Genomic DNA, 27,877 nt, shown 5'->3' with positions numbered 1-27,877 from the left:
CCAAATCAGATCAATAAAACAATAAAAACTTCAGTCAATGAACTTTATTACATGTTGTGTTTGCATACAGTAAAACAGCTTTAAAGCTTCAAAGACTAAGCGGCTGGTGTAGCAGGTAGCGACACTACTTCTTCTTGCCACCTTTTAGAGCTTTGTCTAGTCCTTGGATGTACTTGCGAGGAATTTGATAGTGATCTGAAATTGAAATAAAAGATTAGACAAAGTGAATTTATTTCTGCAAATAAAGCAATTGAGAGAAAATGTGAGAAAGATATTTGAAGTATTATTAAGTTTCAAACCTAACAGCAAACTGCCAACTTGGTGAATCTGGTTGCCTTGGATCTGGACCAGGACTTTATCCTTGGCCCCGGGGATGGGCTGTAAAACAGAGCTGGCCTGGACTCTGCGCTGCAAAGTAGTGGCCACGACTGCAGGATCCAAACAGTACACTTCCAGGTTCTTTATTAGAGTTACCTAGAGACAGCACATGGAAGCAATTAAAGCTAGAGCAACAAATCAGCCGGGCCGATAGATGAAGTGATATTAACTTCTCGCAGATATACTTGCATTGTGTATATGGGTCATTCCATACCAACTCACCTAGAACCACCCAGTTCCTACAACTCCAAATACTTATTACTACAAATTCCATATTTTTTGCAATTTCTCATATGTGCACTGCAGGCCTGCACTGACTCCTTATATTTCACTGGAGTTGAAATTTGTACTGAACAAGGATCATTTGCAACAGGTATTCATGTTTTACAGAAATCAAATGAATAAAAATACATTTTTAACTGAGCAAAGTCTTTCATTTTCAAAAAGTATTATCCTCACTAGTTTTATATTAAATATTGTATGTCAGGTGTTTAGTGGATATCTGTAAATTGTAGCTACAGAAAATAGGGTGGCACTCTCCCCTTCTAAACTGCATGATCTCTGCATCGGTCACATGCCATGTCACCCACCACCACAGGTAAATTCTCAACCTGTGGGAAATACTGATATCACTACATCATTTAATAATTTTCTGTATAAAATTTCAAGTTAGCATAATATTAACACTGTATGGCTGAGTTACATAGAACAGCAGTAACTGTAGTAACATAGAAAAATTGATCGTACATCAGCAGTATTCAAGGATTGTCCAGTTTTCCTCATCATTCTCGGACAGGCACAGCACTTTCTGAAGAGGTACCCAACATGTTTCCTGTCTTGCCGGCCAGTGGAAGGATTTTGCTGGTCCATGTGGATGCATGACCATGACCATCATCAGATATTTCCATGACAGATCCAAGCCACCACATCTGGTCACACACAGAAGCAAGGTATTTTCCCGGACCACAGTGGCGTACATCAGTAATCGTCAACTCAGTCGCTGATGATGAAGTTGCTGTTTTCAATTCAAGAGTTTTCTCAGCAGCTGGAATTTAAGTTGGTGACTATGGGTGCCACTCACTGTTTTTGCATTGAGATATCTGTATTTCGGCTGATCATCGTGCTGAGGTACATCTTCACTTGAAATATAGAACAACTTCATATTTCGTATGTTGTCATCTCCCCAATCACACAGCTCTCTTGGAGTAAACATGTGGCAAGTGAAAAGAGCCTTGTTTTTTGTTTTTTTTTACTGCTTCTTGTTTTATGGTGCTCTCCAATGCTATCACAGGACTTCTTGCCATGGCTGGTGGCAAACAAGTATCACTCAGCTGTGAGGCCAAAGTCCTCCTGGTGATGCTGGTGATGATTAAAATTTTTGTATTGTGATGCAGCACCATCTGAAAAGGTACAAAAGAGTTTTCTATAGGAAATGGGAAAATACACTGATGTAGTAAAATGTTGTAAATGATCGCTGATTACACACATGCTGATGTGATGGGTGTCCCCATTGTCATCTTTAGGTCACAAAGGGATGGATAGCGGCCTGTGAGATTTCCCAATGAAATCCCTGGGCTGCATCTTGGATCAGAAAGCTGTAACTTTCTGAAAAATCCAAAAGAACCACAGCTTCAATTTGGTGAGTGTTCTCTTTTAACTGAGCCAAGTATGATGAATGGTTCATTACAATAAAATCATGACTTGTCAGTTTATCCAATTTGTCAGCCAGTATTTCCATGAAATCTTGAAAGCTGCTACTGAAGCCTTGAAGGTTGGTTCTGTCAGTTGTAATCCATTGCTTATATTTTAAAGTGTCATCTAAAGACACTTCATGGGCCTGTAGGATGTTTTCCAAGTACTCCCGCAAAGCATCTGATCAAGGAGAGTTGGGACATCTGCGCAGCATGCAGTTTGTCATTGGTTGAGCAAACAAGCTTATGCATTAGTCCCTTATAAGTGGCTATATTGTGTGTGAGCAGTGGGAGGGCACGCACCAATAACTCAACATTCAGATGATTCGTGTACTTAGAGGACTAAGGAGCACAAACATTTTGGTACAGTTATTTGAGAGTCATGAGGATTCTAGTTCGTTTACCCTCGTCCACCACACTTAACATCCTTTGCCCCTGGCATAAGCCTGGAATACTGGTCATCCATGTAAAACTGTATCACTCATATTTGAAGGTCATTAGCTTGGGGCCTGGCTAACTTTGGTTCCACGTCCCCCAAACTGCCCCTTCATCAACTTCAAGTTTAACCTTGTGCTCAATAACTTTGAATTCTTGCAGTTTTGACATTTTACCAGCTTGATAGTTCGAAAGTAAGCATCTGGACTTGCTTTCGTCATGAAGAAATACAGATTTTCTCTTTGAGTAAATCAATGAGCCTGTCTAAATAACATGGCTGGTTGACACTTCACCCTGGGGCACATCCACTGCAAGACATTGAGCAATTTCATGCGTAACAGCTTACTTTAATTCAAAACATTAATGTTCCCCATAGCTGGCATTGGGTTTCATCTCTGCTTGCTACAGATGTTGGTGTGTACTCTTTCAGTCATCTGTGTATCTTCATCAGTTTCTATTTGAGTCCTTTATCATATGCGGCGGGCACAACTTCTGTCCAGGCTTGACAGACCTTCCTGTGAGTGCACTTGCTTCCTCTTAATGATCCTGAGTGAGCGACTCCGTTTGCTGTTGACATGGAAGTTGAAGGGCTCACAACACTGTTTTTGAAGAAAGCTGTATTTCACCAAAATTACTTGGTGATGGAAACAAACTGTGGCATCATCCGTCAAGGAAGTACATCCACTTAAAGATCCAAACTTGAAAGATGAGCTTTTCCATTTGTGTAGGCTGTCTCATGACAGTTGGCTTCTTCTGCTGGGCTTTTTTCCGATAGAGTAGGGCTCCAAATGACAAAATGAAGTATGATTGTACTCATTTATATACTTCAGGGTATGTTGCAATGCGTTGACCTAAACCTAAAGTTCTGGATTCTGGGTGAATTTGCATGGAATGACCCATAAGTCAGCCACTAAGTAACAAGAAACTGCAGTACAGAAATCCCAAAAGTTGCGCATCCAGCTTATACAGTGTATTAGCTGATATGTAGTCATCAGAAGCCCTGTTCAGACCTGGCACTAGCACGCGTCTCGAGTGATCTGATCACAGACGGACAGCTCTAAGCACGTGAGTTCACACAGTGAGAGAGAGAGAGCGAGAGCGCACGAGTGGGGCATGCAGGGGCTGAGTGAATCAATTTGCTGCAAACAGCTCTACAGTGAAATTTAGCCATTTGAAATAGTAAAATATTTTTGGTTCATTACGAAACTGTGGTGGGACTAATTACACTGTGGCAGAGGATGTCAGTTAAGTAGGCAGTCCTTCAATGTGTGCAAGGACACAATTGCATTCACACTGCTAAAAGAATGTGGCCACATGTGGCCAGGACCACATCTGAATGTGGTCTGAGTGATGGGATCTCAAATGGATCCTCCATGCTTCTTGGATTGTGTTCACACTTGAACTTAGAGCTGTCCACCTGTGCTCGGATCACCCGAGACACATGTTAATACCAGGTCTGAACAGGGCCAGAATTCAGGGTCATGAAATTTTGTGCAGACATTAATAGTCCCCAGATAATGAAGCCTTATGTCTGTGGTGACCCCCTGACTAAGGCACCACAACTCACTCATATTTGTGGTTAAACTGAAATGTCTCTGCAACAATTAGATGGATTGCCCTGAAATCTGCCAGACATTCATAGATCATTTAGCATGGCAGTGGCCCATAAACTGTCAAATATAAAGTATAAAAAAAATCCACACTGCTATACAGCAGAGAAATTGTAGCTTGAGTTGTCACCTTCTTATTGGAGCCTCGAGAAGCCACAGAGATGTCTATGGGCTCTATGTGACCCTTCTTTATCATGGGTGTTTGTCCGGGGAACACAACTTGGTAGCACTCCTGCATTCTTCGCAATGTCCTGTGAAAATGACGTTTAATAGTTTAATCAGTACCAAATGTTAGATGATAGAGAGATGGAGACTGATTGCCCTGCAAAAGAGTTTCCTTGATCATTACATAAAAAAATGTCTAGCTTTACTGAAAAGACAAACACTGAGCCTTTCTTCACCTTGATCTGTTGTCTTCGCTATCAACAATCTCTCCTGGCCAAGAAAATCACAGTCCTTGTGGTCTCCATGTGGTATCTCGTAGCCCACAATGCATATTCACACCTTTTGAGGAGGTGCGTGTCAGCTTCAGCAGCAACCTCGAGTGGAGCTACAGACCTTGTGTAACACTCTGATGCTGATGTATAAATCTGGCTTAAAAATAGAAGCTCCTATTTTGCTATTCAAAGTCATCAGAAATCATTCAAATGAAATATGACACTGGTAATTCTTGAAACTCCCAGGGGTGGAAAAAGCAATGCAAGGGAGGTCTTTGCTTTAGGCTGACCAGGATCACAAACAATATCACTGATGCTCAGACTTTTCAGAGCAGATGATATTGTTGCTTACAGATCTGGATTAACTCTGGCATTAAGGGTGATTATTTTATCCCCTGCCCATCCCGCAATGATGATGCTCACCGCCTCCATTTCCCTGCATCAGTAAATACAGTATATTTGCATGCTGACTCAGGTTGGTATGATGGATGACGGTATTCAAGGGCTGAAAGGAATGGGTAACGGCAACAGTTTTGTTTAATATTGTAAGTGGTCCCTTAAAAAACAAAATGAGAAACAAAATAATAAAAATAAGTCTTAACCTGCTGAAGAGGTCATCCCACTTGAGAGACTCCACCTCCTGGTACTCCGATTTCTCCAGCAAGCAGTCACATAGAGTCGGGTTTATGGTCACGTAACTGTCAGAAGGGGAAAAAAAGCACTGAAGCCACTTGTACTGAAAGGAACAGTACACAGTTGATGCAAAGCACTCAACAGGAAACACACTGCCTTTTTAAGATATGCCAAGTCTGTGACAGATTTTATTTAATTTCTCCTATCACTCATTATCAATTTGTTTCACATGATGATGCCCAAATTTCTATGACCTAAAAAGAAACATGAGATGTCTCTTTAGTTTCAGAGTCACATTTAAGCATTTTAGCAAATTATAACAACATCACATGGCCAAGGGTCAGCCTCATGTTTGTGCAGTGGCTATTAGGCTGCCCTTTTACCACTGCATCCAGTAATGGAAAAACCAGCAAAATGGTTATATTTAAACCCAAACTGAGCTTGATTGTGTCAAGAATAGGGTTTCTTTTTTCTCTTATGTCAGCTGACAGACACAGAATTTGATTGTGAAATGCAAATCCATGAAATCCTTCCTAAAACACCCTCACAGACACGTGAAACATGAAATACAACAAAACCATGAGCTCTGACAATACGCTCTGATCTGTTGTTTTCAAACAATGCACTTATCAACACACCAATTTCCCCTAACAGGACTTGAGCACCCACTTACTTTTTATTATTTCCATCCACCAATTCATTCTTCTTCACATACTCTGTGACTATATTTCTCACTTCAACAGGCTGCAAAATTGCTCCTTTCCTGTAGGGAACCAAAGCACACATTAGTACAAGAATAAATGTATAAATATGAGAAATTTATCAAGGTATCTTCAGTTTAAGGAGTTATTCAATATTTCTGTAATGCCACTGAATTTAATACCATCTCAGAAATAAAGACATAGAATTGGCACTATTATTTGAATTTGTATTTATTTGATGTATTTAGTGTTTATTTTTAAGTTTGTATGTCCTAATTATTTATTGATGTATACCATAGACTGTGATGTCACCCACAGGTTTCTGAAGAGCGGTTTTGAAGCTCAGAGTGGGCTACTCTGCTGTTGCCACCTTGCCAGTGAATTACTCCGCCTGGGTCCCGGGTAATCATAAAACAGGCAAAGTGGTGGGGTGTGTGGAACTGAGGCTTCAGTGAATGCTGGGTTGTGGTAAGTATATGCTCCCCCGTCTGTCACTCAAAGGGCCACACCCTCAATTATGCATAACTTAAGCTTTAATAGAATATAAACACTTGAGTTATATAAATATTCAACCCCAGCATTTATAGCCTCAGCAAGTTTACTCTGCCCATCAATGCATGGACTTTTGAAATACACAAAACTCGACAAGAAAACACATTAGCCCAAAACATGAAAACAACCATTTAAAGATCCCATTCAGTGCTCCTGTTTTAAGTTATAAAAACACTCTGCTTGGAATAATAGTTTGTGTCTAATGCGTGTGTGTGTGTAATCTACTCCTCTCTCATTGAAAAATCATTAATCCCTGAATATGCAAGCATTTTTTTGTTTCAACAGTTTAACCACTGAATGAAAGATGTCTAACTTCACTGAAAACTCCTTCCTCAGTATAAACTATATATACACCAGAGGCTTCAAATTTCCACATCACACTTGTTAAATTTTAATTTATTTAATTGGCTGCAAACTAATTGATGTCAAAATGTCATGCTCATATACATATACATATATACACACACACACACACACACACACACAAAGACTGTTGATATTTGAACTCAACAACAAAACAAAAACACCCCTCCCTTCAGTGATCCTTCAGAAACTCCACTTCCCAAATTGATGGACACACATTGCCAAAGCACAGACACTGTGGTGGAATCCAGAACATCTTATAGGGCGTGGAAGTGAAGATTCTTTCTCATACTTGAAGCAAAACAAACTTTATAATATATAATGTCATCAAACAAATGACATGCACACAAACACAGGACCACAGACAAAGCAGAGTAAAAACTAGAGAGTTAGTTAGTCTTTTACAAAACTACAGTGAAAGAAGAGAGGACTGTAGGAACAAGGAAGGTAAAGTTTATGCAACCAAATAAATCCATTGTGCTAGCAAACGTGTTTTTAGGTCTTTGTGGCTTTAAAACTTTTTGCACGTTGTACAGAAAAGTACCATGATACATATGATATTATGTATAAAAAGTGTATTAGATTACAATCGCTTACTCTACCTTTAGACTCAGATTTGAAGGGATCACAGAGAAACTTTCCCCCTCTGACAGATGAATGTACACTCAAACTCTGCACATACATCATTAACTAATTCATTAGTTAATTAAATTAATTTATACATTTAAATAAGTATAAATTACTTAGTAACCCTCATCCTTTTTGGCAGATATCACATATCTTTCTCTTCATGATTATTGACTTTTTACCCACTTCCTGCAGATCGCTTCAATTTTGGATTCATGATCTACCCACAGATTTTCAATGATGTGTAGACATTCACATTGGAAAACAAACCATGAACTGAAAAAAATTACCTTTTGCAATTCTATTTTCTCACTTCACACACTGTATTGTGGCCTCAAACATTTCCACAATAGAACAAGTGTAAATAAAATTAGTGATGGCTTAATTCAATGTAGCTGCTTCAGTTCAGTAGCTCTTAGAGATGTGATAAATTGCAGCCTACAACTGTCAGTAACAATAATAAACACAAACTAATGATTCAACAGTGTCAGAAATCTCAGTTTGCTAACTATGGAGCAAAACAGTTGAGTGACTATTCTTTATGGAGTAGTAAATGAGTGAACCAAGGACTGATTTTGGGCAAAGTTTAAGATAAAGTGTACGACGTGTGTCTTGGAAAAATCGTCTTACTGCCTCACAGGAAGGTCAGAGGTCGATGTCAGCTACAGCTCAGCCCTCCTGGAGCTGGTAAGGATTTAGTGTCTCATTCAAGTAAACCTGAAACTTGTGGATGCTTACTGAAACACAAGCTTCAACGCTCTCTGCTACGTCCCCTTGCTGTCAGAAGGGAAGTAAAAGCACACACGCACGCACGCGCACACCCCACCTCTTGTTTGCCTCCAGAAAGAGAGGCTCCAGGCGAGCAGAGACAGAGTATAAAGTTGTGATCTCAGGAGGATGGTATGGAGTTTCTCCTTCCCCTCCATCCTGCACCGGAGCCGCTTCACCGCCTGTCTCCTCAAGAACGTTGAAGTAACGAAGTCTATAAAGTGTTAAAGTCATACAAAAAGGAAAAACACAGGGCTAGTCAGGCTGAATGTGGGCGGGTTGTGAGTGTGAATCTCAACCAAGAATTTCTTTAAGTTGAAGCAGGGCTTGGCTCACTCTGGGTTTTTCCAGTCCACCTCGACAATGCTCTCCACCCCCTTGGTCAGTTCTTTTACTCGCACAAGGTTGTGCTGCTGCTGCATGGCCTGAAGAAACTTTGACAGCTGTTGGGGGGAAAAAAACAAAAAAAAAACAGTGGATACATTTACTGGAGGAGTTATAAAGTAGTATATTTATCTGTGTAAAATGTCAAATTATGGACATTGGGTATACCTTTTTATAGCTGGATTTCTTGATATCAAGTTGCTTTCCATTTGGGCTGAAAAAAAATGCAAAAATATTTTCAGTATTAAATTTAATTCTTCCTGTGCATTTATTAAATGATAAGCTGTGTTTTACCAGCAGGCGAACATGTGGTTGCGGAGAAATGTACTGGTCAGCAGAGGGAGCTCTGACTTCTTCACCTTGCTCTTAAGCGCATGCAGGAAACACTGCACCAGCAGGGCATCCATTATCTCTGTGAAATCAGGGTAAGACCTGGGTCATATCCTTTTCCCTCACAACAAGCTCCCATTTTGTAACATCATTTATCACTTATTTTCCAGTTGAAACAACAAAACATAACCATATTGTCACAAAAATCACCCTGTGACCATTTATTGGTGAATGTGTGAAAATTGGATTTGAATCAGGGATAACAGAACTTATGAAGTTTTAACTCAGTTTTATTAAAAGCAGATTGATGGTAAGTACTTCAAAGTCAAATCTACAACTTGAAATAATTCCCTTTTAAATGAAATTTTAATAAACGATCGGAGATATGACTAAATCTGGTACCTTGTGGTGTTTTCTGGTCATCTTGATTCTCCTCCTCTTCTTCATTGCCCTTTTCACCTTCCTCTTCCTTCTGTTCAGCCAGGGTCAGCTCCTCAATACCAGAACAGACTTGATCTGTGACCATTTCACCAGCACTCCGTTCCTCCTCCACACACGTCTCAACCTCCTCCTTTTCTTCCTCCTCCTCCTCCTCCTCATCAGTCTCAAATTCGTCTCCATTCACCCGTTGTCCATCGTTCTCTATATCCGGTAAAGAAGGAGGAACTGACTTGTCTCCAAAAGCCCTTAAAAAAGGATATAACAAACCACACGTGCAAAGTTAACTCACCTGTAGTGCTGCACAGTGAACCCTGTAAATGCAATCTTGATTTTGGCTTCTATGATTTGATATACTCCATACTACATTTGACACAATTTCTATTTAGAGAATGATTGAATATTAAAATAATGATAAATGTGGTGGATTATTCTGCTTAATGTGATAGAAGTCTTGCTGGTTAACTTGTGATGGAAGCAGAAACATTTGTTGAAGCTCAGTCGAGGAGAACAGAGATGAGCAATACATTAAGGGCGTATTAAAGCCGATACAAAACTTACATGCCCAAATAAGGATATTCTTCACGGGACCTCAGCACCGATACATGTGTGAATCCTACACATTAAAGCAATACTTTCTTCAAGGGATGGCTATCTCAGAGCTATGACTGTTCACTCCCTCCACCCATGGCTTGGTCCATCATATCTTTACAACCTTGGTTGTTATGACAACGGCCGGAAATATGCTTATGAGTGAGGTTTAACTGTTGGGGGCTGAAGACAGGTTTAGATGTAGTCTGTTGTTCAGGAACAGAAACATTTCAAAAGGACACAGTTATCAAACAAGGAAGGTTGAGCAGGGGTCACTTTTACAATTCTCAAACCAAAGACTAATAAAAGAAAACTCTGTCATGTATGAAACCATATCTCACTGGAACCGTTTGTTTTATATCTCAACAATATAAGAAAAGAGAACTGAGAATGTTATTGCTGTTTTGCTTTACATGCTGTCTGTCTACTATTTTAATCTTTTGTATAGGTTTGATGTAATTTTACTGTTGGAGGCAATGGTAATGTAATTACATTGTTTACTATATCTAGTTTAAATGTAAACCTGTTGATGATATGTATTTGAAAACAATCTAAGACGATCACGATAATCAATAAACAACAACAATACACTCTCCTATCCGTCTGGTAAATTTAGAGCTACATCCACGAGCTGGTTATCTTAGTTTAGCATGAAGATGGAAAAAAAAAAAGGGGGGGGGGGGTATTTACTTTTTCGTTAACAAAGCAAATAAGCGTATTTCCCAATATGTCAAACTATTCCAGAAAGGTTCATTTAAACAATGTAGGAAGATGGAAGCTACTCACCAGAGATTATCCATGTACGTGTGGACAACACACACTCCTCTTCCCTTCATGCCTGAACTGTGCATCTCTGCACTGGATACTGCAGCTGTGCCGACTGCAACAGGAGCTCTACAATCAACCGGGAGAGCGGTGTCACACTTACATCTGTGAGGAATGTGTTAGTTAGTCTTTCCAAATCTTTTATTATAACCTACCTATTATTCACGAGTGTAACAGCACAGCAGTCGCCCCGTTTCACATCTGGGAGACCACTTGAAGGCACCACTACGCCTGGCAGCATGAGATCTTTGTGAAACACAGTGTTTGTTAGTTTATATAAATCTTAAAGTACAGTATTAAACATCTGTCCAGGTCTTGAGCACAGAAAAAGGAGCGTACCTGCCCCTCCGATCAACTTCTGAAGCACAGGAGTCCATGTCCTTAACGTTGGCAAGAGAGCAGGGTAGCGCCAAAGCACATACACTGACAATGAAACAATGGACAGTTAAAATAAGTCACTTAAAGGAGCAACTCAGTCAACTCAGTGTAACTGAATATCTGGCTTATTACCTGTAGGATAAAGTCGTTTCTCCAGTTCAAAGAACAGTGGATTTTTATGAAGAACGTAAAGCGTCACAGCTTCTCCTTTATGTGCATAAATCTTGACTACATTTATCTCCTCTTTGTTGGGGACAAGCTCCGACAGCTCATCAGCAGAGAGTGAAGGAAAGGCTGCAGATATGTCAGCTTTGAGCTTTCTCCTAAAGACAGCAACAAAAACAAAACTCTCATTCAGTGGGTAATGTCACACTTGTAACACCTTCTGCTACAGATACAGATTTTGCATATTTTACAGATGCAATATTTTGTTTCCTCTTTGACTGAATTTGTTGTTTTCCACACTTCCTAATCACGACGATAGCCATAAGCCATACTTTCCTCACACTTAACAGCAACTTAATGGGACTTCCTAACAGGGTAAAAATACAGAGTAAATATGCTGTGTGTTTTTTTGTTTTTTTTACTTTCAATTGTATTTTTTTTTAATACAAGGAATGCTTACCAAAGAGTGATATCTGTGCCTTCTTTCTATGAATGTTGAATGATCTGTAAATAATCTGTCTCAGTGAACTGGAATTAGCCATGATTTACCCAATAAATGGCAATTCCTCCTGGAGCTGATAGTTATTTGATTAATCAATAAGTCAGTCAAAAGAAAATTTATTGGCAACTATTTTTATAATCAAACAATTATTTAATTACTATTTAAATAAGAAATGCCCAATAGTTGATGGTTCCAGGGTTCTCGATTGTGAGAATTTGCTGCCTATTTCCAATGGTACAAGCTCATGCTCTGGGACATCATTAAGATGATTTTTGAAACAACTGGCAGATTAAGCAATAATGAAAAATAATCAATGGTTGCAGCCCCAAGTCTTCCCAATAGACATTTTCAAATGTTAAAATATGAGTATGTCAGAGATTTCTGTGAAAACTCTGGCTGTTGGCTGTGCAGCTTTAATTGAAAGAAAAAATCTTGTAATTAATTACAGCAAGAACAACAATCCCTAAATAATCCTTAACAGCACTCCTGCCAGCTAATGAGCTGACTTTTTTCACCTCAGTCCAGATGCTGGGATTTACAGGAAATTCAAGATAGTTAAATACAGCTGGCTAGCCAAACACACACTGCTTGGGTCTGAATCTGGAGCCTCGGGGACAAAAATGAAGTTTTACGAGCAGTACACTGGGGGCATCAGGTGAGGTCTATCTCGGTGGCCTTTTGACGTTAAAAGTAGTTTGCAATAATGCCTGCATAGAAAAAAAATCACGCAGGAATAAATGGCTGAGGGTAAAAGTGGCTATTCTGGTTAGAGCTGGCAGCAGGCAGCAGCACTGACTCACCTGTCTGATCCTTTGATCACGGTGTTAGATTTGACACGGAACGGTTTGGCAAACATCTTCTCAGAAAATAAACTACTACTACGACGAACTCAACGTGTCCGCTTCTCAGGTAATGTAAATGTTGTCAGTACATCATCACAGATATTTTAAAACAACACCTCTGCACCGGAGACTCTGACTAACATATTTCTTATTTTGGTATTGAAGTAATCAGCTGTTCCTCGTTGGGTATGATGGTCCGACACATATTTATTTCCGACGTGAAACTGCACAGCGGCAACGCGACGTAACATCAGTTCCGCATGACGAATGTAGCACGTGAATTATTATTAGAACAACATTACTTTATCTATTTATTCATACTTCATACAAGATTTTGGGTAATATATCGCCCCCAATCCTCAAAATGTCAGTACTGAAATATAGGCGTAACCAGGTACATTTACTCAAATAGACAACTTCAGTACAAATTTTGAGGTACTTAGTAGTTTTTTCTTGTCATGCCACTTTATACTTGTACTCCACTACTGTCTAATGTACTTATTGCTCCATTCTATTTATTTGACAGTTTTAAGTTACTAGTAACTTAACTTTAAGATTTTTACATGCAAAACAAATGAAAAGCTTATAAAAGATTATGCTTTGTTAAAAATTAAAGTAGCCAACAGTACACGTAAGTAAAGCTGAAACTATTAGTCAATTAATTCGTTATTTGATTGATGGAAAACGAATTTGAAACTATTCTGTTAATCATTTAAGTTATTACATTCACATTCATGCAAAAGTGCCAAACATTTCTTGACTCCAGCTTGCAACATTAGAGGATTATGAGTAATTATAATAATCTAATATATAATTGTGTAAAACACTTAAAGGGGCAGTTTCTTGCACTGAGTAGTTTTGCTTCCAACATATTAAGCACATTTTCAATACTTTACAGTAATGGGTAATTTTTACAGTGTGAAATTAGTACTTTTACTTCAGTACAGGATCTGAATTCTGATGGTTCACATACAGATGTACTGAAGTGCATTTGAACTATGATGACCATGATATCTTAGGCAAGAAGATGACTACAAATCATTGAACTGAGCCAAACAAAGCGATTCAAATCAACAAAGGGAGTCATGATTTCCACCTCTACATGACTGGAGCACCTTATTTTTCAGAAACATTTGCTGGCTTTATAGTCTCAAAAATCCTGAGTTTGGGGTGGCAGTGGCAATGCCCCCAGTCCCCAGGCACGCCCCTGCCCGACCGTTGCACAGAGATGCTATTTTAACGTCCACCATTTCAGGCCGGAAGTTTGGGCATTTGTTTGTCTATTAAGTCATTTATGTAATATTATATATTAAGTCACACTACGCGGTGTGAAGTCCGGGGCCAAGACATTGTGACACGAATCACAGCTGAAAGCGGACTTTCTGGAGAGTAACCCAGCCGGACACCTGTTTGCAGGAGGACTTGAGCTGTCGAGCTGTCCTGTTAGCGGTAGGCTAATATCACACAAGGACAACCGGAGCCAACCGTTAAGTGTTATGCATCTGGGACAGGAGCCGCTTCTCAATAGAAAGTTCGCCAAGTCCGGACTCGCAGTGAGAGGAACGAGAAAACGCACCTGTTGAACCCAGTTGTCTCACTCATGTGTTGCCGTTAGTTAAGATGTCGAATCAGCACCAGCCGGTTTTCCCGATCCAACAACAGCCCAATCTGAACTCTGCCTCTTTCCCACCATTGTTCGTGAAGCCTTTTAACAGTGCTCTTCAAATGAGAAGGAATGTAATAACAGACGATTACCGTGTATCGAGTCAGGTGCTCGGGATGGGGATCAATGGCAGAGTGCTGGAAATATTCCACAAAGAGAATGGAGAAAAGTATGCACTAAAGGTAAACTTTGTCATCTTAATCTCACTGTGCAATAATATAAACTAATATCAGAATGACAAATGGGTCATTTCATGACTGATAATTCAGACGTTTTCCCAGTTCATGTCAGGGATTTTCTTGAAAAAATAATGTGAAAATGTCTATTAAATTCATGGGATCTTGCATAATCCTATAGCTCTACTCCAAATACTCATAAATTATGAATTTTGATGTTTGGCCCCTAAATTTAATGAATTTTGCGATTCTTTGTATGTGTATTTTAGGCCTCATGTCACTTACTTTTCACTGCATTGGGTTAAATTTTATACTGAACATAGAAGAAGCCCTAAGGATCACTCTCAACATGTAACCGTGTAGCCTAGGTAGTTGTTGCTGAATGTTTTGCAGTAATCTAATTAATTAAAGTTATTAACTAAAGATATTTTGACTGTATATTTTTCCTAGCAGGATTGTTTTAATTTCCTTGAAACTTTTTTTTTTTTATGGGAAAGAAAGAAAGTTAATATTCAATGCAGGTATATATGAATTATATGGCCCTATGGATTTAATACAAGTTTTCACATGAAGAAATCCCATGACATGTCCGGTGAGTTAGTATGGAAGGACCCGGCTGTATTGAGACAGGACCCCTGACGCTTTCTTTGCCAGAAATAAACATTTATTTTTTGTTGTGTGTATTAAACAGCAAAGTGCATTAGCCAAGAGACAGCAGCACATGTTGACTGTAGCATTGAAGTAACCACCCTGTTCTAATTACAGTGATAGATATTTGATATTGGTTCATGATATGGATCAAGTCATGTGCTTGAGTTCATTCAGAGAGAGATGTTTTTGTATTTGGCTGTCAGGAACTTGAGTCTGTTATATATCACCTCTCACAACTGCAGTAACCTTTGCACAATCTTGCACATTATACAGACAATAACAGGAGACACACTCCGTGCATGTTGTCTGATTTTGACCTATTGAGCCACACCCCTTACAGCCAAAAATTACTACAGGTCTATGTAATATGAATTGAAAGAGGTTCATGTTGTTGTCTTCAGAGAGTGAACATTGTGCACTTGGAGCCCCCAACACTACCAGGAGCATTTTCAGGTCTCTAGTCAAGCTCTTTTTCATTTTCAAGGTCATTAAAAAGTCGAATATAGTAATTTGGAATACACAGAACTGAGCCCAATCTGCATGTAGATTTGTTTTTGGGTTAACAAACAGCATTGTGCATTAATTCCATGCACATGCACCCAGCATTTCTTTTATCTACATGTCATTGTTTAGAGAATGATTTTCCCAGAAGACTTGGAAACACAGTTTATGTGATTTGTGTGCAGTAAACAGGGTTAAAGTCTGACTGTTTACGACAACTTTGCAGTAACAATCTTTGTGCATTGAGCTTGTCTGCTTTTTGTCACATTCTTAGAACCAAACAAACAAAGTTCAGACAAGGCTGAACTCAGAAGTATCAAGCCAAGTTGAAAGTTAACAGATGCTTGTCCGTTATCTTTGATTTTAGAAACACTGCTTCCTTTTTCCACCCCTCAGGACAGTGACTTTCAGCTATAAGCAGGAGATAACCCTGATGCATTCCTCTGGGATCAATTAGTCATTCCTGAGGCATGTGTGATGTTTATCCAACTAAACAGAAACTGTTCTCTTTGGTTCTGGAGTGACAGGCAGTATTTAGAGTTAGAGATGAGAGCTACCAGAGTTCAAGAGGTAGGGTCACTGTTGGTGCTCAGTGTGATTTGCAGATTGTTTTCTCGTAGACACCTGTGATTTTCTGGCATTTAGGCCTTCATGCACAACAAATGGCTCTTTTCAGGGTCTAATCTCTGTCCTGGAGTTTGTAAATTATATATTGTGCAGTTGCTCTGGCCTGACATGTTCAGGTGTCTGTTTTGAAAGAGGAGTGTTGAATTTTCCTATCCAAATGCTGCCAGCCAGAAAGAGAGAGGGGAACATGCCTGTGTCTAAAAGTAGCTTCATGCGAGAGGCCTGAGATGACTGAGAGATTATGATTGCTGGGGTACAGGCAGATAGCACACTCTCAGCTTTTATTAGGCTGTGAAGGTGTTTTAAGGCGAGTAAACATGGTGAAGAAACTAGCAAATGACTAGTATTTTTACCCGACCTTTGTTTGTCTAAGACGAGCACAGTGATTATTGAGTTGTCTCTCTTTCGGGCTATTATGGAGAGCCACGTATTTGTGTAGACTTCAGATGCTAATCTTTTTTCCTTGAAAAACAAGTGTCTCCCAGCCACTTTTCTGTGTTTGTGTGCCGTCTAGTTTGTATTTGTCAGATCCACCCACTTCAGCACCAGTGTATGGTATTTTTATTGAAAAATAAAAAAACACTTAATTAGTGTGAAAGTTAGGTCCAGTGCAGCTTTACACGAACTTTATTTGCCAGATTTACAGGCTGAGTTTGACTTAAAGTGGACAGACATGAGTGTGGTGAACTGTGGGCCTACGGTGTCTACAGCATAAATATAAAGTTAAAAATCCAGTTATAGTTTGTGACTCTTTGATTCAAGTTTGCCTTCCCACTCTGTTTCGACATGTCAAGATTCATCAGTGAACCATACATCATCTTCTTTTGCACCCTATTAAAATAGTCATTGTGGTATGATCCTGTGAGGGAACATTCTGTTACGATTTGTAGTGTGTGAGGCGGACTAATATAAATAGCAAAGTCCTGGAACTTTCTGAATGTACCACAGTACATCTCAATGAGGTCCCCCTGAAAGAGTCTGATAAAGAAGATTGTAAAATTGACATCCTTGAGATTGCTAAAAATTGATGTAGTGGAAATATCACAGAGCAATGCAACTGAAATGCAACATGCATTTATTTATTTTTTGTGTCATATAGTAGTATTAACAGCTTTCAAATTATTCAGCACCCAAAATTGCAATATTGTCCACATAGTCATCCAGCAATTACAAATATTTCAAAATAAATGAATGAGCTTAAATAAAAAAAAATAAAAAAAAGTAGGTTATTGAATAAAAAGGTTAAATATACAGTATACCTATAAAATGTAGGGGAATTTGTTTAGCCCCCAAATAGGATAAATACTCTCTTATTTGCCCAGGCATGTGCAGCCTCTAACCCACAACAGGCAAGTTTAACAGGTTATACTTATAGACTTATAGACTTTACCACTCTGGTGCCAATAATTGCCACGGAGCTGATTTGCAACTAGGGCTGCAACTAATGATTATCAATTATAATTAATAATATAGTACAGTAGTAGTAAAAGTATAAGTCATTTTTGGATTCTTTTTTTAATTAATTGTATATGATATATAAAATGTCAGAAAATAGTGAAAGATGTCTTTTATAATTTCCTAAAGCCCAAGGTGATGTTTTCAGATATCTTATTTTGTCAGACAAACAACACAACGCTTAAAGATATTCAGGTTACTATCATATGTCACCAAGGAAAGTATCAGATCTTCACATTTGACAAACTAGAGGCAGCAAATGTTTGGCAATTTTCCTTAAAAAAAAAAAAAAGAAAAGAAAAAAAAGAATAAAACAAGTATTCAATTATCAAAATAATTCATTTCAGTTAAGCTCAATCACCTAATCCATTAATTGATGAAGCAACTCCCATTTGCAACTGAGGCAAAGGGTTCTTGCAGTGAAATTTATTGTTACTTGTGAAAAGCCTGAGTTCCACAATTGCTTTCAAAACAAAAATCTGAGGAATGGGATTATCATATAGTCCGGATTCTGACTCATTATCTTGTTCTTTTTTTATCTACTCAAAATGGCAGTTAATTTTGAGAAAACTGAAATCTCGTCATGCTTTCTGAATTATTAATTTCTGAGCTGTTGCTGTTTTTTTCCACAATGTTCCAGATGCTGCAGGATTGTCCAGAGGCCAGACGAGAGGTGGAGCTGCACTGGAGGGTGTCACCTTGCTCCCACATTGTGCCCATCATAGATGTTTATGAGAATGTCTACCAGGGCAAGAAGTGCCTCCTCATTGTAATGGAGTGGTGTGTTAGCTAATAATGTTTGTGTGATAGCATATGTTGACAAAAGTAGATTTCCGTCTCTGGACATTGTCCATCTTTTGAATGGCTCGTGGGAGTTGTGGCTTGTATTAGTTGCTCTGTGTGATGATGGAGCCAGCTTCTTTTTGTAATGTGCACCAACTGAGGTGAGTAGTTTCCACAACACTTTAGGGCAGAAAGTAATAAAAAGCAGGCAGAGGCTGCTTTGTCTAGAATATAATAAGGCAGGCGTCTACCTTATGACTTCAGCCACCACATATGAAAGAATGGCAAAATGTACTTGAAGCTGGATATGATATGATCAATATGATGTCATGATTGAATAATCCCTTGTAAATAATAAAAGTCAGTGGACTGAATTTTTAGTCAAATGGATGCAAGTGTGGAAAGCTAGCCAGCTACAGTAGATTTAGTTTAATAGCTTTTTACTTAAAGATCTAATTTGCAGATTATTGTGTTAAAGAAAATAATCATAAAAATGACAAAAATTACGCTCGGATCGAAACATTCACTATTTCAAGCATCTTGTTTTCTTCATCTTATGTTATATTAAACTAAATATCTTTGGGTTTCATGAGGGTTCAGACAAGCAACAATGCGAATCAGAACAATTGATTATAGAAATAAATGATAGTTGCAGACCTAAGATGATGATACATGATAATATTGTATTTGAAGTCTGATACCAACCCCAGAAATTAACATGGAAGTGATTTTACACTCATTGTTATATGTAGCCCTTACACAGCCTTGTGCTCCTGCTGCCATGTGTTATCACCTTTGCACTTGGGTGAAGCAGAGGAGACATTACATGTCAAAGAGTGAACAATTAAATTACTGTACCCTTATACCTGTACACACTCAAAATACTTGTTTTTTTTTCATTTTCAGTATGGATGGGGGTGAATTATTCAGTCATATCCAAGACAGAGGGAATCATGCATTTACAGAAAGAGGTAGGAAGAAGAGATTATCATTTCTAAAGCAAAATCAAATTAACAAACGTGCTGCTGAATGTACTGTATGGTTTCATCTGTGTTTTTCTGTATTAACTCTTGTCCATGTTATTTCTCTCTCCTCTGCTTCCTTGTTATTCAGAAGCCTCAGATATCATGAAAAGTATAGGAGAAGCCATACTTTTCTTGCATTCCAACAATATTGCTCACAGAGACATCAAGGTAATACCTCACTGTCACTGTATTTGTATCTTAGACATAACCTGCAATGGAAAACAAAAATTGAGGACTATTTTTGAGGATGAAAATGAAATATCTCTTGGGATTTCCTTGAAAAAACTCGTGAAAACTCCTATTGAATTCATGGGACTTTGCAAAATCCATTAGCTCTACTCCAAATACTTATTACTTTTTGAAGTTTGGCCTTCAGAGCTTTTTTTTTTTTTTTGGTGATTCTTTGTATGTGTATTCAGAGCCTCACCAATTGCTGATTTTTCACTGGATTGGGTTGAAATTTGTACTGACTATCCAAGAAATGTGAAGAATCGTTTGTATTCATGTAGATAGTGTTGTTGCTGAATGTTTTACAGTAATTCAGTTAATAAAAATAATGATAATAAAAAAAAGTAATTTATTACTGGAGTGAAAAATATAAAATGAATATCACGTAAGTCTTCACAAATTTTGATTCTGTGCAGTATTAATACAGTTCTATCACATCAGTTGACCAGCATGATAGTGCTAAAGTAAACATCTGGACTTGCTTTTGATGTAAAGAAATGCAGATTTTCACTTTCAGTAAATCATTGAGCCTGGCTTCAGGCTCATTCCGATTTTTCTGTGAGGTACATCGACTGCAAAACATTGAGCAATTTCATGCGTAACATCCATTCATTTTGTGCCGCTTATCTGAGGTCGGGTCGCAGCAGGTCAAGCAAAGTTTTCCAGACATACCTCTCTCCAGCAATGTTTTCCAGCTCCTCCTGGGGGATCCCAAGGTGTTTCTATGCCGAATGAGATATACAATCTCTCCAGCGTGTTTTGGATGTGCCAATTGGGCTGCTCAGCCTCCCAGGGAAAGCCTATGCCAGGGTTCTGGAAAGGAGCCTCCAATCGATTGTCGAACCTTGGATTCAGGAGGGGTGATGCAGATACCTCCCTGGCCGTGCAACAGTGGACCAACCCTCTACCATGGCAAGGCTACTCGAGGGGTCATGTGAGTTATCCTATCCAGTCTACATGTGCTTTGTGGACTTGGAGAAGGCCTATGACCGGATCCCTTGTGGGATCTTGTGGGAGGTACTGTGGAAGTATGCGTTTCCGGGGCTGGTGCTACAAGCTATCAGTCCCTGTACAACCCAAGTGAGAGTTGTCTGTGTTCTTGACAGGAAGTCAAACATGTTCCTCGTTTGTGATTTTCATGGACTGGATTTCAAGGTGCAGCCTGGGGAAGGACTGTGTCTGGTTTTGGTGCCTCAGAATTTCCTCTCTACTATTTGCAGATGATGTGGTTCTCTTGGCTTCATCAGACCATGACCTCCAGCATGCACTGGGGTGTTTTGCAATCGAGTGTGAAGCAGCTGGGACGGGGGCAGCACCTCCAAGTCTGATGCAATTGGCGCCTTCCATTGGAGGTCTTCATATGTAACAGCTTGCTGTAATTCAAAACATTAAGTTCCCCATAGCTGGCTTTGTTTCTTTGGTTAATATCACTGGACTTCAGAGGAGGAAATCCTGCATTCATGCAGCACTTTTGCAGCACGTAGTGTTGACCTAGCTTGCATTTAATCTTTGCTAGATGCAGATGTTGGTGTGTATTCAATCATCTGTATCTTCATCAGTTTCTGCTACAACAGTGAATTATGAGTCCTCTATCATACATGGCGCGCAACACTTCTGTCCAGGCTTGATTGACCTTCCTGTGCGTGCTGTGAGCTCCCCTGCTTTGTCTGTGTTAATGATCCTCAGTGAGTGACCCAGTTTGCTCTTGGGATGGAAGTTGAGGTGCACAACACTGTTTTTGAAAACAGCCGTATGTCACCAAAAAATACTTCTGGTGATGGAAACAAACTGTGGCATCATCTGTCAAGTTAGACCATCCACTTCTCAACTTCAACCGATTTTTTTGTCTGTTCGCAACTCAGCCAAACTTGAAAGATGAACTTTTCCATTAGTGTAGGCTGTGTCGTGACAGTTGGCTTCTTCTTCTAGGCTTTTTCCAATAGAGTAGGGCTCCATGATATCACTATCACATCAAACTGCTTTATACTACTGGGTATGTTGCAATCCATTTTGCAAACATCCGCCCAAACCTTTTTCAGGTGGGATTAGCTCTGACTTGCTCTGCTGTTTTTGAATGATACTTGTTGGCAGTGTCAGAAAAGTTTGAACTTTGAATAATATCTGTTGATTGATCAAAGGAACCAAGATTAATATTTTGTCCAGACACATGGAATAAGATGTTCTAATATGCCACAAACCCAGCCATTACAAGCTATGAAAGGAAAAACAGGCTCAATAGATCACACAGAGACAGAAAACCTTGAAGTCAACATAGTATGAATATGTGGAATAAAACCACTGAATGTAACATTACAGGCAGTGAAAAGTATGAAAATTAAGCTATTTTCAAAATGAAGATTAAATGATGGAGTAATATAATCTTTATTTTTTATTTCTCAACAATGAACTCGAATAAACCTTTTTTAGGTTTACATATACTATCATTCTGTTTTTGGTTCGTAATTGTTTTCTTCTCTTGTGGTTGATCAACAGTTATCTGAATTCTATTGTTCAAAATCTTTCTCTCTTCTTTAAGCCAGAAAATCTGCTGTACACCTCCAAAAGACCAGATGCCCTCCTTAAGCTGACTGATTTTGGGTTTGCCAAAGAAATCACCACATTAAACTCATTGGCAACGCCATGCTTTACCCCCTACTATGTCGGTAAGACCACACTGCCGTTTTTAGTTTAATGTTTGCCATACAGAGATGCTGCTGGATGTAATTTCATATTTACTGCAAAGATATAAGAATGGCATTGATCTCCACTCACCTAGCTCTCAGTAATAAAGTGAATAAATGTGTTTCCCAGACTGGTCTCAGCTGCCCCAATATTTACTGTAACATTTTTCCTCGATTCCCTCCTACATAAGCTTTGTGGTGTTTGGCAGTCACAGCTGTGAACATGCGTTTTTGTTTTGATGAGGATCAAATTGAATTTCGTGAGTTCATGATTAGGAGGAATTTTGGACCACTATAGAACTGCTTCAGCTCAGCCATATTCTTAGGATGTACGATGTGAGTGGCTCTCTCCTGTACTGGATTAAGGCCTGCATGTTGTCTGGGCCACTGCAACAGGTGGATTTTCTTTGTTTGAAGTCATTCTGTGGTAGATTTACTGTGTTGTTCAGGGTCAATGTCCTGCTGCCTCAGCCAACTTCTACTGAGCTTCCACAGATGGACAGCCACCCTGAGATTATCCTGTGAGATACCTTGATAAACTCTTGATAAATTAATTTCCCCTTGATCATGTCAAGCTGTCCTGGCCCAAAGTCAGCAAAGCCCCAAATCATGATGTACTTCACTTTTGGGATGATTTTTGCATGTTGGTATGCAGTTCCCCTTTGACACCATACATAGCGCTACATTTTCTTCCCAAACAGTTCAAACTTTGAGTGTGTCACGCTGCTTTTTGGCAATCTTCAGAGGCACAGCAATCTTTTTTTAAAGAGCAGAGGCTTCCTCTGTGGTGTCCTGCCATGGATAACATGCTCCATGCAACCATGCACCATGTTTTTTGTGTGGTCGACTCATTAACAGAGATATTAACCAGCTCCAGTGTTTCTTTTAAGCCTTTAGCAATTACTCTGATGTTCTTTGTCAAGTTACTGATCATTCTGCGTCGTGCTTTTGGAGTCATCTTAGCTGGGGGCCCACTTCAAGGGAGAATAGTCACAGAACCAAATCGTTTCCATTTATAGACAGTTCATCTGATTGTGGACTGATGAATATCCAAACCCTTTCAGCTTTATGCAAACCAACAATTCTTGATCATAAGTCTTCTGAGACCTCTTGTTTTGGGAGGAATAGTTCACATCAGCATGTTTCTTGTGAATAGCAAACTCAAAATGTTTAAGTATTTCTTTTACACATCAGAGTAGCTCTAACCCACACCTCCAATCTGGTTCCATTGATTGGACTCCAGGTTTGATCAATCCTGACTAACCTGAGTTAGTTTTTGTTAATGCCATTAGCTGAGGGGCTCGCATACTTTTTCCAGCCTAGATTGTGAATGATGTTTTTAATATGGACAAGAACAATACAATGTGTGTTATTAGTTAGAATAAATTGTGTTTGTTTGTAATTGTCACTTCTTCTTGTAACTAAAATCTGACTGTGTTTTAGGATAAATTTATACATAAATGGAGGTAATTCCATTTACTAACTAACTTGCTTACTTTTTCTTGCCACTGTACTTTAAAAATTGTCTTCTGCTGAGTGCAAAGCATTACCTACTTGTCTGGGGACTGCACAGAACATACTATTTTGTGTAATTATGAGACTGTTGAGGTAATTATGTATGTAGTTGTGTAATTATGTAATTGCAATATACAAGTGACTGGCATTTTCTTGACAGTGTCAAGTTTTTAATAGCCAGATTTTTAATCATCACGTTTTTGCCACGTGTTTTTAAAACTTAACTTGACCCAGTTGTATAGTTCAGTGCTTTCCCTGAGGGAACGTAAAATTTAAAAACAATCTGCAGGCAGTTTTCTTCCTGTGGAAAATGACTAGAGAAATGTTGGTTATTAGACTTTACATCCTGTGAACCGCTTGGAAAATCCTATTTATGCTACCTTTAATAACCTGGTTTTTCTTTGTGGTTTTTTTTGCAGTCATCTGTCTTATAAACTACATAAGACCTTAAAAGTGAAACAGAAGCAATTTCTCCAGTCCAATTTAAATAATTTCTCTTGACACTGTGGCAGCTCCAGAGGTTCTTGGTCCAGAGAAGTATGACAGATCCTGTGACATGTGGTCTCTGGGTGTCATTATGTATATTCTGTAAGTGAATCAGTGTGGTGTGTTTTTGTGTTTTCTGTAATTTTACTATTTTCATGTCTTTCACATTGAAGGTTCCCTAAACAATTGCTGCTTGTCATCAGGCATTTCTTTCTGTCTTACACACAGACTTTGTGGATATCCTCCTTTTTTCTCACATCATGGTCTCGCGATATCCCCAGGGATGAAAAGACGGATACGTAACGGACAGTATGAGTTCCCCAACCCAGAGTGGGCCGATGTGTCTGAGGAAGGTGAGAGGGACGCATGTCAGAAATTCATTTTTGGTCATTTTTCAGTTTCTATCACTGTCTAACTTTTTCCTAACCTTTTTGAATGGTTGTCTTTAGGAAATGAGCAAAACACGATAAAGCGTGATTATGACTCAAAAAGCAAAAAAGCTACAACATTGAAACCTGGTGAAAAGCTTTCCATACTTCGCTTTCTCAATAATGCTAGAGATAGCATCACCATGTGGTGAGAAATCAGCTTCCAAATATCGAAAAAAAATGTTTGGCTGATATCTTGGAAGAAATCTGGTGTCCTTGGATTCGGGGGATGATGCTGAAGAGACTGATACAGGCCATGCTCATCTGTGGCATCAAAATGCCCTCATGAAATTTTTGCTAGACAGATTTTGTCTCCTTCTCTCGTATCTTTTATCCAAACTTCACCAAGCTGGAAACATATCATGTTTGGATGGCCCAGAACATTGCCCATACATTAGATTTGAGATATCATATATTATTTTTTCTCTGATTAGCTGACAAACCTTTGCGGGTGTGGTCAAACCCAATCAACCTGCTGTAACTTTTGAATGCTTCATCCAATTGCAACCAATTTACCCTCAAGTGTACAGACCGAGACCATGAAGGAAGGATGACGAGTTTCATGTCATCCGCCACCAGGGGCCGCTATGTTAACAGTAAAACAAACATTGTTTACTACAAATAGCTACTCTGAGATCCTGATGGCTAGAAAGATGGTTCCACTTTTAAAATGTCAAGCATGACTTGGCCATATGAGATTTTTAAACAGTTTGTTGAAATCTATAATAAATTAGTTGAATTGTGAAGGTTACAGAAATGAAACTTGTCAGACAACTGGCATATGAAGGAATTCTTCACATCGTAGACAATCGTTGCAATGGCACCACCAAGTGGCCAGTTATTGATGTTTTTTGTTACAAATACTTTTATACCTATATTATTTCATATATGTTCATGTCCCTTGCTTTGACCATGATAATGTCCTTTTTGACACATCACTCACCAGCAGAGATGGCAGCAGATTGAGCAATCACATGCATTTTCCTTTTATATAACATTCATTTAAATGTTTTCATAGGAATTGTCAACCAGATTGATTACATTTGGAAACAACAACAGCCCATGTATTTACAGCCACTGGATGATTTTCAAGGATGTTGCTCATGATAATGGGAGACGCATGAACCATGAACGATGATGATGATGATGATGATGATGATGATGATGATGATGATGATGATGATGATGATCATCATTTCCTGTTGCAGCCAAACAACTGATCCGCCACTTACTGAAAACTGAGCCGACCCAGAGGATTAGCGTCACAGAGTTCATTAACCATCCATGGATTAATGTAAGACTCCCTGTCGGCTTGAAACTGTTGAATTAGAGCAACTGCTGGTTTAGAACAATGTTCGTGAGATTTGGTAAACACCATATTCTTTTAACACCGCAGCGGTCTGTGGAGGTGCCACAAACGCCTCTTCACACCAGCCATGTGCTGCATGAGGAACAAGACGTCTGGGAGAAAGTTAAAGTAAGTGTTGATGATGTTCATGCGTGTAACTTTTTTGCAACTTCTTTAAAAGGTAGGAGAAGCTTTGATGTTGGACGAACAGTTTTGCAGCTCTTATAGTTTTTTATGCAGGAAAACAGCTATCGCCAAAAGAAAAAAAAAAGACGCTGCTCTTGATTTGTTTTTATCTGTTGAAAAATTGTGAGTGGGTTGAGTAAAATGGGGTTGAATTTGATATTATGCAACAGTTTGTTTTCGATTTGGATATTTCATGCCTGAATCTGTCACAAAATAAAGAAATCCATATATAGATATATAATATTTACTTAAAACTGGATGTGCACATTGAGTGTAGTCCAGCTTTGGTCTTTTGATAAAAGTGATGTTTTTGTTGTTGCTGTTGTTGTTGTTGTTGTTGTTGTTGTTGTTGTTGTTGTTGTCATTAGGAGGAAATGACAAATGCCCTGCAAACGATGAGAGTGGATTATGATCAAATTAAAATCAAAACTATTGAAGACTCAACTAATCCTCTCCTCTTGAAGAGAAGAAAGAAAACTAAAAACTCAGCCACACAACCTCCAGGCTAGCGATATAAAGACTTTTATAAGACTTTTAAAAGGTATTTTGTTTCACACAGACACACCAGCACACATGCATAACAATTTTGAGAAAAAAATCTTTCAAGAGGAACTTTAGGAAAACAGGAAATGCTTTCAATGCTTTTGTGATATTTTGTAGCTGTTTTTATTTCCATCTGTTAACCTCACATGATTTTATTCTCAAAATTTGAAAAAAGGAAATGCATCTTGGCATTTTGTAAATGTGAATTAAGGACTCTTTCAATGCATGCATGCTGTATGTACACTGAGGCTTATTCCTACGTCCTATGACTAGTATATATGTGCTGCTTATTACGGCAGTTCTTAATATTTCGATATACATGCTTAATACGACATTTGAGTAAGCTTTGTTGGCAACTCATAGATTATTTCTAGGCTGTCTTTTGAACTCTAGTCTGCTAGTGCTGAAAACCATTTAAACTGAATTTTTGCCTTGAAGGTGTCAGGGGTGAGAAAGTTTGCCAGTGTCATTTATATTTGTCTATGAAATGACTCATCACCAGAAACCACAACTTTTGTTTTGTAAGCTAAAGTAATGTCAGAAGCGTTTCTCCTTGCCAGAAAAAAAGGACTTTGCTTTTGTGCATTGTGTATTGTGGCAGCGCAGTATCTAAAACTTACTTACCATGTGTACCAATAATCACGTTTGCTATGCCTATGAGACAGTTGACTTAATTGGCTTCTTCATGCTTGTGTAGCATTCATTTTCCCCAGAGCAGTAATATAAAAGTAGTGCATGAAGGCTGTTATGTGAGCGCCATGGAAAGAAAAGCGGATGGCTGTAAACCTTTAGATCAAGGGACTAGTGACGAAAAGTGCAGTGGAAAATGTTGCACAGCACTGTTGTCCTGTCTGTCTTTTACTCTGGATTAAATGTCTTGATATTCTCTGTGGTTTCGCGTGTTGTTTGATCAGTTAGCCATTCATCATTA

The 27,877-nt window shown here is 38.8% G+C and overlaps 2 protein-coding genes across 4 annotated transcripts; one reads left to right on the top strand and one right to left on the bottom strand.

Moving 5' to 3' along the window:
- Nucleotides 1-29: 29 nt before the first annotated feature.
- On the bottom strand, nucleotides 30-14,361 carry eif2d (eukaryotic translation initiation factor 2D). 2 transcript variants are annotated; one of them, XM_087178361.1, is made up of 15 exons: nucleotides 14,227-14,361; nucleotides 11,274-11,464; nucleotides 11,103-11,186; nucleotides 10,919-11,009; nucleotides 10,725-10,832; nucleotides 9,312-9,595; nucleotides 8,874-8,991; nucleotides 8,748-8,793; nucleotides 8,532-8,638; nucleotides 8,254-8,409; nucleotides 5,858-5,947; nucleotides 5,154-5,249; nucleotides 4,245-4,365; nucleotides 300-474; nucleotides 30-195 (listed from the first exon to the last, which is right to left on the bottom strand). In XM_087178361.1, the coding sequence occupies exons 1-15, from the start codon at nucleotides 14,250-14,252 to the stop codon at nucleotides 125-127; spliced, it is 1,764 nt and encodes a 587-aa protein (XP_087034487.1). In that variant the 5' UTR covers nucleotides 14,253-14,361; the 3' UTR covers nucleotides 30-124. The 2 variants fall into 2 exon arrangements, with proteins under 2 accessions (XP_087034487.1, XP_023278572.1); XM_023422804.2 differs by lacking the exon at nucleotides 14,227-14,361 and adding an exon at nucleotides 12,609-12,864.
- Nucleotides 14,271-27,832, top strand: LOC111667188 (MAP kinase-activated protein kinase 2-like). Of its 2 annotated transcripts, XM_023422812.2 has the most exons (10): nucleotides 14,271-14,495; nucleotides 18,364-18,503; nucleotides 19,413-19,477; nucleotides 19,620-19,699; nucleotides 22,296-22,422; nucleotides 24,468-24,543; nucleotides 24,670-24,794; nucleotides 26,078-26,163; nucleotides 26,266-26,346; nucleotides 26,772-27,832. In XM_023422812.2, exons 1-10 carry the CDS (start codon nucleotides 14,271-14,273, stop codon nucleotides 26,910-26,912), a joined length of 1,146 nt encoding a protein of 381 aa, XP_023278580.1. In that variant the 3' UTR covers nucleotides 26,913-27,832. The 2 variants fall into 2 exon arrangements, with proteins under 2 accessions (XP_023278580.1, XP_023278581.1); XM_023422813.2 differs by lacking the exons at nucleotides 26,078-26,163; nucleotides 26,266-26,346; nucleotides 26,772-27,832 and adding an exon at nucleotides 25,888-26,062.
- Nucleotides 27,833-27,877: the final 45 nt, after the last annotated feature.

This window comes from Seriola lalandi, unplaced genomic scaffold (assembly GCF_002814215.2).
Source record: "Seriola lalandi dorsalis isolate HSWRI2012SDOR001 ecotype SW California unplaced genomic scaffold, Sedor1 jcf7180002054685, whole genome shotgun sequence".
Classification (NCBI taxonomy): domain Eukaryota; kingdom Metazoa; phylum Chordata; class Actinopteri; order Carangiformes; family Carangidae; genus Seriola; species Seriola lalandi.
The sequence above is the reverse complement of the archived record's forward strand: the minus strand, read 5'-3'. Positions and strand labels throughout refer to the sequence as shown.

Excerpts from the sequence above, each read along its gene's own strand:
- eif2d (XM_023422804.2), bottom strand. The coding sequence starts at position 12,664 with ATGTTTGCCAAACCGTTCCGTGTCAAATCTAACACCGTGATCAAAGGA. Across the intron at positions 11,465-12,608 it reads GTGATCAAAGGATCAGACAG|GAGAAAGCTCAAAGCTGACA; the intron begins GTGAGTCAGTGC and ends TGCTGTCTTTAG. Across the intron at positions 196-299 it reads AGTTGGCAGTTTGCTGTTAG|ATCACTATCAAATTCCTCGC; the intron begins GTTTGAAACTTA and ends TTTCAATTTCAG.
- LOC111667188 (XM_023422812.2), top strand. The coding sequence starts at position 14,271 with ATGTCGAATCAGCACCAGCCGGTTTTCCCGATCCAACAACAGCCCAAT. Across the intron at positions 24,544-24,669 it reads GGTGTCATTATGTATATTCT|ACTTTGTGGATATCCTCCTT; the intron begins GTAAGTGAATCA and ends TCTTACACACAG. Across the intron at positions 24,795-26,077 it reads GGCCGATGTGTCTGAGGAAG|CCAAACAACTGATCCGCCAC; the intron begins GTGAGAGGGACG and ends TTCCTGTTGCAG.